This window comes from Pseudomyrmex gracilis, unplaced genomic scaffold (assembly GCF_002006095.1).
Source record: "Pseudomyrmex gracilis isolate BER0280 unplaced genomic scaffold, ASM200609v1 scaffold_1131, whole genome shotgun sequence".
Classification (NCBI taxonomy): Eukaryota; Metazoa; Arthropoda; class Insecta; order Hymenoptera; family Formicidae; genus Pseudomyrmex; species Pseudomyrmex gracilis.
This window is the reverse complement of record NW_018021715.1, coordinates 1-9,471: the sequence shown is the minus strand read 5'-3', so window position 1 is coordinate 9,471 and position 9,471 is coordinate 1. Positions and strand designations below refer to the sequence as shown.

The following is a 9,471-nucleotide window of genomic DNA, read 5'->3' as shown; positions in this document are numbered from 1 at the left end:
CTGTCAGATTTTGTGAGCAAGATCTGCTCGATTTTTGGCACCAATTTGTAGACTTAATCAATAATAACAACTTTTGTATCAGATTTGTAGCCTTTTTGTTAACAACAGGTGATAGCAGACACTTGCATGATCTGCTTTTGACAGACTTGGCTATCTGGGTATATACCCAGCAAACATTTTGGATACAAAACCATATCCATCTGTGTCCTCAGTAGGATATGGTTTGTTAATCATGTCTGTCAACATGTGAAATGTCAAAATGTGACCAAAATGATAACAGAGTCTACCACAAGCAAAGCAAAGTCAAATTATCGCCAAACTGAAGCCAAAGTCCGGAATAGGTTTGGTCATTGTCTGTTGGCGCCAAATTGCAAACAGTCCGCACGTATACACGAACAGACCTGCTTGGCGTTTGATGGCAATCTGTCGTCAATGCGTTTAACAGATCGACCCGACTTTTTTGTCGTAAACAGATTTCTGGTACAATTTTTCGAACTGTTCGGTCACAAAGTATTGCTAAAAGCAGATCTGCTTGCAATCGTCCATCTATTTAGTGTTAATTTCACTGACATATATGGAATCGTTTTGGCTCTAATGTATTTATCAACAAAGTTGTTGCGTTTTTTCTTTCTGTGGGCTAACAATTTTGGCAGTGTTTTCGTATTGTAGCATTTCTGCAAACAGTTTCTGTTACCAAAATCTGCGCCGAAATTGTCAAAAACAGAAATTATTTGCTGGGTATATATGTATATATATATATATATATATATATATATATATACCCAGCAAACAATTTCTGCATACACATGTAACGATTTCAACTTGTAAATTTTTACAAGTAAGTATTTTTCGAAATGAAATATCAATTCTTAAATTCATACGGGATGCTGGATTTGCATTTCACATATGAGATACCACCGGATATTCCCCTAACTAATTTTTAAAATATTGCGAGAAAAACTCCTCGGCCGGAAGTTGAACCTGGAATCTTCGGCTTTTCGTGCCATCGCCTTCTCTGTTAGGCCACCGAGGCACTTGGAGGTAGTCTCGCAATATTCATACATATATCGAAAATGGTCTGATAATGTTGATAACGCTTATTTTCAGCCAGCGTAATTTCAANAATTAATAATGATTTAAGGCTTTCCAGGGTCTCTCATATGTGAGATGCAAATCCAGCATTTCGTATGAATTTAAGAATTGAGATTTCAATTCAAAAAATACTCACTTGTAAAAATGTACAAGTTGAAATCGTTACATGTGTATGCATATATGTGTATATACACGTACAGTTTCCGTTTAACATCGTGGAAACGGCACGTAAAGTCTTATATGAGTCTTAATATAATATTTTTTTTTAAAGCTAAAGAATGTGACTATTATGTAATGTATTCAATATTACATAATATGGTGTACAGTGTGTTACATTTCATAACATAATTTGCANNTCACAATGTGTCTTGGTCTCCCCTACTGACAGTGAATATCGAACCGCTGTCAAGAGAAATCATGGTTTAGTTTGGAAACGTATAAACCAGTATATACAAAATACAACGACCGCGAAAAAAATAATATATTATGTGACATTACTTAATCATATACGATGTAAACTAAGATTTAAAAAGATGTTAAACTTATATATAAACTTATATATATACTGCATAGTGTAAAAAAGTAAATATACTGTACATTTATAATATATACAACCTGTAATATAACAGTCAGAAAAACTATAAAGATAACTATTTTTCTCATGACGTTATTATTTTACACAGCTTTACGACTTGTTATTTTTTGTGGTCGATGGTGTCTCTTTGGTATANGACTAAAAGTTAGTTTATAACAGGAAAACACCTGTAGTGTGTGTTAAATTTGGTTTTATTTTCATAATTACGTTTACAAATTACAAAATCGTTGTTGTACTACAAACAATTTAAGTTCAATTTTTTAAGCTGACATGCATAAATTTTAAGTTTATTCTAAGTTCATCATAATTGCCGACAGTAATCAGTAAACAAGTCTGCGCGTCCACAGACTCACAAAATAATAAATATTAAACTAAAAGATAAAATTGTTTGTGATTGCGTTACTCCAGTTGATATGACACCAAATATCAATTGTTTACAATCAATAAGTGAATACCTAAAATTGAGTATTTTTTATGTGTTCTATAAAAATCTGTATACATTAATTTTGTTACTATTCTCTCTGAAATAATAAAACTATAAGGCTATAACTGCCTTTATTAAAATTAATAAAAATAATATAAACTTTTGTAATAATTATAATTGCAATCACAATTACTACAGTTACAAACTTATGATCTACATAATTACTTTCTTCACGTACGATAATTACAGTTTTGTTAAAAATATTTATATACTTGAAATATCAAGTACTACTTTCTCTCGAGATCTGAAACGATTTTCGTTTTTTCCTCGTTTCTTTTATAATCTATGTCACAATGACTTCGTATGAATACTCATCTTACTCATACATTTTTAGAATATCTGCTATGTGGTATACTAAAAGATGAATAAGTTTTAACATTAGGTCTTTGTAGTTCAAAGTGTTTCACGTCCTCCAGAGTTACAGAACATCCAGTTATATCCAACTCTATTAAGTTTGGTAATGTCGACGCCATAATATCGATAGCTGTTCTTGTAACTTGCGAATAATGTCTGAAAAAAAATAAAAGCATCAATATTTAAAATATTTTTGTGGTTTTCGGTTTTTAGGTTCCGATTTACCTTATATGTAATATCTTCAAATTTGTACATCTACTTATATAGCGACTAATATTTGACAACAAATAGTTTGGAAACAAATTGTTTCTGTAAGTGATTATTTCTTTATCGTTCTTTTCGGCAAGACGATTCTAAAGCAAAAGAAAGTCTATTATCATCTAATGCGCAACAAGAAATTGATAATATTTATTAAAATACTTGTGTATAATACATGCAAGCATGTATGTTTGAGAGGCAAAACTAAAGAACACAAAAAAAGTGGAAGATATACTTCTATTGTACATAAAATGTATAAAGTTCCTCATCAAACCGATACAAAGACATGTAGTCTCCGTAATAAAAGTTTTCTAACTCTTTGAAAAATTCATTTGATGACAATTTGTCCCTAAAATATTTAGGACATTCTAGATACAGTTCTTTTAAAGATTTAACTTGACAAAACCATTCAATTATCTTATCCGTTACTAATGTGTTTCGAAAGTCTAGAATCTATAAAATAAAAAAGAAAAAACACGTTTCTAGAAAAGTGTGATTTTCGCAGGGAATTAGATGAAATGCAGAACTATTACTGTCCTAAAATAAAAAATACCTCTAGCTTTTGGCAGTTACAAGAAACAGTGAATAAATCTGTGTCTGGACAAAAGTCCTGTATACGAAAACATGAAATTACTTCAAGTTTCTGAAGTTTTGTAAGATTACATATACTTGTCAAAAATGTCGATTGCTGATCCCACAGAACATATTTAATTGTCAAGTACTAAAATTTATATTTGGAATACAGTATTGTATTGTTAAACACAATATGTGTGTGTATATATATGATAGAATACACTAAATATATAAAGATATGTAAAATATGTGTAGAACAACAACTTACTTTTACGTAGGGTACGAACCTACATATTCCAGGAAAAAAAGTTGGCAAAAGAAATTTGACACAATGAAACTTACCATCTGCTATACAATTTTTGAATTCAAGGGTCTCAAGAGTTGTTAACATCTCTGACGTATCCTAAACCAATTTTAATAAATTGCCATGGATTTGTACAAAACTATGGAAAAGAAGTTTTACTAGATGTATAATATGTTATACACACATAAAGTGTGACCTCCGTAATACTATTATAAAAATGTCACATATGCTTCGATAACTATAATTTTTACAGATATATGTAATAATATATTACATTATTATTATTATTATTTTATATATAAGTAAACGGAACAAACTGTAATTACGTAAGTCATAACAGTTTGTGTGAGTGGTAGTCCGTATTTTAAAAAATGTGAAAGTGCATCGTATAAAATCTTTTTACGTACTGTAGAAATATTTTAATAAAAAGTAATATATACCTGAGGAAGGAATTCCTTAGGAAAGAATTTCGTAGGAAAGAATACCTCAGAAATCCATTTTGTAGGAATATAATACTCTTCAATAATCAATTTGCTAAGCATTCTGCATATTTTTAGTAATTTAAAAAAAAAATAAGGTGGAAGAATATTTTTATTGCCATGTTTGAAATCTCCACGTATTGCTAAGCTGTATGTTAATGGTTTTAAGAAAGTTTTATACGGCTCCATTCGAGAAGGAAATATAGGTGTTTTGCGATAGTCCAAACTCCATAAAAGTTTATCTGCCGCTAGTCTTGCAAATCTTGTGCAACATCTATAATAAATAAATTTCAACAAAACTTATTTTGAAACATATATAAGTATATTATTTTAACAAGAAGCGATTGATATTATTTCAAATGATTATATATAGTTTGGCGAACTGTCACCCAAGCAGTACGTATACTAGTAAGCCTGAAAGATACAGTTTGTCAACTACAGCAATGTCGTACTACTGTCGCTATCTACGTATTGTTTCGGATATTTATCTATCACTTGCTTCACATAAATAAAAAAACTTACAATCGGAGATTATTCAAATCGTTTAGGTCTACATTTTTGAATATACGAAAAAGAACTTCATCTGGGAAGTCAAGAATATTTTTTGTTGTTTGTTGTTCATTTGTCTTTTTGTCTTGTATCGGCACATCGTGGTTGTGCTGTTTTGTTTTATCACTTTCTACTTCAAGGTCTACCTTACTGTGAGATCTGTTTCTAGGTTTGCCTTCAAAAGAAGTCGAAGGGTTGTTCTGATTCATTTTTCGTTCTTTTTTGTACTCGTATACGAAAACACTTAATACTGAAAAAAAGAAAAAAGAGACAACTTTACATCTACAAATTCGAATATCATTTCGTTTGTGATATGGTTACGTTTAGTACTAGTAATGGCGTTTGTGAAGAACTTAAAGTTCCGATATGTTCTCAAAAAATGTAACACACGTGTATCTTATTTGTCTTATAGCTGAACACAATGCCGTAAGTCCGACATATAAACTTTCTTTTTGAATTGTAACTGTTATTTCCACAACTTCTTATTTCAGTTTATAGTGTGCTATTTTATCTTAGTTTTATTATCTTTGTTTATCTTTGAAGGGTCTTCTACAATAAGATATTAGTAATAAATCAGAAGTCAGAAGCAAGAAATTGACCAATCACAATCAAATCACAGAAGAATAATTGATTGTGATTAGTCAATTTCTTGCGTCTGACTTTTGATTTAGCACTACTATCTTATTGCAGAAGGACCTTAAAGCCCCTTGCACAATGGAAGGAATAGCAATAGCAATAGAAATAACACAGTTTTTAACACAGAATTCCAACTCGTCGGAAATTTTATCGCTATTGCTTATTCCGATTTTCTGATCTGCATTGATACATGTGTAGTTTTGTATGTTAGATTCCGCTGTTCCTACCTTTATTTTGAAATATAAACTCTTTAAAACTTTTATTATTTCTATCGTTATCGCTATTCCGTCCATTGTGCAAGAGGCTTAATTGACACATTACTTACGTCATACTGTGAATGTGTGTCAAATAGAACTATAGATTCCTACTTTTCCTACTCACAGTATTTTCGGTGTAATAAAGAATTACAGCATCTTTTCTATTTGAAGCCTATATAGGGTAGATATTTATAATTTTACGATGAAAAAAAAAAAGACAGAATAAGTTATACATGTGCGGTGACATCTGTACCAGAGTATTCACGTATGTAGGTACAATATTATCACACAGTTTGAAGATACTTTTATAAACATATATTCGGCAAACTATTCCGCTTTTGTCTATATTCTCGTCAAACCTTAAAAATTACTTTTATTATATTCGAAAAAACAAAATACTAAATGACATTGTACGCGCTAGTTGTTTTAGTAAACGGATTCTTTAAATATCAAAAGAATAACGTAAGTTTACTTGATAGTTGATTTTCAATAAACAAAAAATTGTAAAAAGCGAGCTTTTAATCGCGAACAGATTATAAAAATATTTTATTGTTTATAATAGTGTTTAATATATAATAAATTTGCATAAGGACTGTAAAAATACAGAACTTACGATAAAATGGATAACTGGTATATTTACGACCCTTACTTTGACGCGCCACAGTAACCTAGTATTATTTATGTAAATTAGTAATACAGAAAAAGGCAATGTGCTTTGTATCTTTTACATTAAAAAACTTGTAAAAAACACTTGTAGAATACATGGTGCAGTAATCGTTTATTGTAAGTTATATTATAAAATAAAAGTTTTTCTGGTTTACATACGACTGTGTGAATGACTCGTAAAGTATTCGTCATCATATCGTGTTGTATAGATCGAAACAGGAATATATACATATATAGATATATACAGGGTGTCCGTAAAATTTTGACCAAGCCAAAGTATGAATATAGATTGAGTCAAACTGAATAAAAAAGTTAGTTACCATTTTGCAAAATTTGCAAAAGTCAACGAGATACAAAGTAATAAATGTGTGCCAATGAGCGCGTAAGAATAAAACATTAAAAACTTTGCAACTTATCGAGCAACGTTTCTTATACGTTTCTACGAAGTCGGACCGCAACTTAAAAAGCGGACATTTCAACGTTTCCGCTACGTTACTACGACGTTTTAGAGACTTTTAACGGAACGTTGCTAAATTTCAGAAAATCCGTTGCAAAAAAGTCTGTGCTACTACCGATACTATGTGGTTATTGTCTATCTCGTTTTCTGATCTGCAATGATACATGTATATTTTCGAATGTTAAAGTTCGCTATTCTCACCGTTATTTTTTATTATGAATTTTATAAAGCCGATGTTATTTTTAGCGCTTCCGTTATTTCTTTGCATTGCGCAAGCGGCTTCACAGCGACACAGGGCGTTCTTTGTGTACTGGCGCTCCAGTAGGAGTAAGACATACAGTGATTGGCCACTTAAGAGGATGCTGAACCGCTGGCAAAAGTCCACTCAATCGCCTACTCAATCGCTACGCTATCGGGTAGGTGAATCTCTTAAGAGGATGCTGAACCGCTGGCAAAAGTCCACTCAATCGCCTACTCAATCGCTACGCTATCGGGTAGGTGAATCTCTTAAGAGGATGCTGAACCGTCCTGTTTTATCATAAAAATAGTAAAATGTCTGAATCATGACTTTTGTCAAATGTACTGCACAAATGAGAAAACGGTTCTCCACAATAAAAGAAAACAGTGTAATAAGTCCCGCCAGATAATAAATGTTTATAAAACGGAAAAATTTTTTTTTAAGAAAATTGACTACCTTACATTATCAAGTATGTCTACAGATTTAACAGTTTATATGTCACAAAACACACTTTGGCACGCTAGATATAACCTCTAAGAATATTACAAAAGTATTAAAAAACACTTTGAACGCTTGCAGGAAGAGAAAGTATTGAACCAGTAAATTGTAGACACAAAGGTTATTTTTCTTGTCAAAACACTGCACGAAGCACTACGTAGTTCCCAAACTTTGCACCAGAAGAGAAAGACATATGTTTATCCTTGTCTCTTTTATGTTATCTATCCTTGTTTTTGTTTGATTCGATCCCGAGAGATGGCGCCACCTACCCGATAGCGTAGCGATTGAGTAGGCGATTGAGTGGACTTTTGCCAGCGGTTCAGCATCCTCGTAAGGAAAACTGCACTATATAGAGTGAATTATAAAATTACATTTAATAACTTAAAGTAAATTTTCAGTATTACTAGCTCAAACAAACTATAACAATTGCAAATAAAATAATAAATTTATTAGAAAATTTGAAAAAGTATTCAAAATTTGATAAAATATTTCCTATAGTCAAAATAGACAGTTATTGGCCATATGAGTTCTGTTAGTATCTGTTTACATAACAGTTAACATAATAAATTTTTTGTTTTGACTTATGAAGATATAGTAATGAATATTTTATTTATAACACATTAAAAACTAATAAACCTACTTACATTTGTATCTATAACTCAAAATAAGAGGCCAATGGCTATCACATGGTTTTCATAACCTTAAAAACAGTGATTGTCCAGTTGGCCAATGTTTGTCGTATAACAATAAGTTTTTGAGCTTCTTAAATACTATAATATTACTTTTATTCGGAGCAGAAGAACTTAATTAATATTAAAATGTTTATAATTTAGAATATAATAATAGTATTTATTTATATTTATTACTTCTTTAATTCATGGCCAATTACTGTTGGGAGGCCAATAACTGTATTGTTTATCCCTAGTCGGTGTTTTTGCGCGTTCATTCAATTTCCGCAGTTCGGTGCCTACCCTCGACGGCACCATGTTCAATATTTCTTTGCCGGTCAATATTATTTTTAGTAAGAGCCTTAATATACTTGTCGCGTGTCACCACGACACGCAGTAGCGCGATAGTCGAAATGTATTCTTTAAAATAAATGGATGATCACATTGCGCGATTGTGTGATGATTACTGACAGTGAACATCGAACCGCAATCAAGAGTAATAATATGGTTTAGTTCGGAAACGTATAAACCAGTATATTCAGAATACAACAAACGCGGAAAGAAAATATATATTATGTAACAATACTTAATCATATATATGTTTTAAACTAAAGATTTTAAAATTATATATATTGTATAAATTTTTAAATTATATATACTGTATATATATAACATATACAATCTATAATATAACATCATATATGTAATACTCCTATATTGCTAGTCGCGTATCTTCGCAATGAGAGGCACGAGGCCCGAGAAAGGGAGACGCACGAAGTCCAAATATGGGCATAGATAGTCGAGCGTCATTATGCGCAGGCGCATCTACTAAGCGAGTGCGAGCGAGCCAAAGCATTGGAAAGAACGCGAGAAAGAGAAATGCCCAAACGTGCTTGAATGTTCACCGCATGCGCACAAAGCAGCTGGAGAGAGAGGCTACTATATTGTCTGCACTGTAACGGTNAGCTTCAGGTCGGCACCGTACTAGCAATATAGGAGTATTACATATATGTATAACCAGAGAGAAGCCTAAGAGCGGCCAGGTCCATAAGAGAATGTGTAATCACTTTTCCGCCCCGTAAACTAGCGCATGTCCACGGGTGGTACACATTGGAACTACGCAGCCAGTCCACGAGCGACATGTCGGTGCGCTATGTCCACAGCGTGCGGTTCTATTCTGTGCTATGTGCACGAGTTTAAATGGTCACTTTCTTTAAGAGGGTCCTGGACCTTCCTGTTATTACCGATCGAACGAGCAATGCGTACTTTACACTATTTTTCGTAATTATTGCTCGGATAGAAAAACGGCTCTACAGAATTAAAGAAAATAATAAAATGAATGGCAGACACTTTTCAATATATC

At 32.0% G+C, this 9,471-nt stretch overlaps 2 protein-coding genes across 2 annotated transcripts; both read right to left on the bottom strand.

Annotated features, from left to right (window-relative positions):
- Positions 1-2,329: 2,329 nt before the first annotated feature.
- Positions 2,330-3,494, bottom strand: LOC109861903. The gene is made up of 4 exons (XM_020441748.1): positions 3,337-3,494; positions 3,030-3,236; positions 2,751-2,878; positions 2,330-2,681 (listed from the first exon to the last, which is right to left on the bottom strand). The coding sequence occupies exons 2-4, from the start codon at positions 3,069-3,071 to the stop codon at positions 2,492-2,494; spliced, it is 360 nt and encodes a 119-aa protein (XP_020297337.1). The 5' UTR covers positions 3,072-3,236; positions 3,337-3,494; the 3' UTR covers positions 2,330-2,491.
- Positions 3,495-3,658: 164 nt separating this feature from the next.
- Positions 3,659-7,029, bottom strand: LOC109861902. The gene is made up of 4 exons (XM_020441747.1): positions 6,906-7,029; positions 4,662-4,938; positions 4,101-4,413; positions 3,659-3,799 (listed from the first exon to the last, which is right to left on the bottom strand). The coding sequence occupies exons 1-4, from the start codon at positions 6,970-6,972 to the stop codon at positions 3,731-3,733; spliced, it is 726 nt and encodes a 241-aa protein (XP_020297336.1). The 5' UTR covers positions 6,973-7,029; the 3' UTR covers positions 3,659-3,730.
- Positions 7,030-9,471: the final 2,442 nt, after the last annotated feature.

Coding starts and splice junctions, on each gene's coding strand:
- LOC109861903 (XM_020441748.1), bottom strand. CDS start 3,071: ATGTCTTTGTATCGGTTTGATGAGGAACTTTATACATTTTAT. Junction 2,879..3,029: donor AGGAACTTTATACATTTTAT/GTACAATAGAAG, acceptor CTTTTGCTTTAG/AATCGTCTTGCCGAAAAGAA. Junction 2,682..2,750: donor TTGAAGATATTACATATAAG/GTAAATCGGAAC, acceptor ATTTTTTTTCAG/ACATTATTCGCAAGTTACAA.
- LOC109861902 (XM_020441747.1), bottom strand. CDS start 6,972: ATGCAAAGAAATAACGGAAGCGCTAAAAATAACATCGGCTTTATAAAA. Junction 4,939..6,905: donor ATTCATAATAAAAAATAACG/GTGAGAATAGCG, acceptor TCTTTTTTTCAG/TATTAAGTGTTTTCGTATAC. Junction 4,414..4,661: donor GATTTGAATAATCTCCGATT/GTAAGTTTTTTT, acceptor TATTTATTATAG/ATGTTGCACAAGATTTGCAA.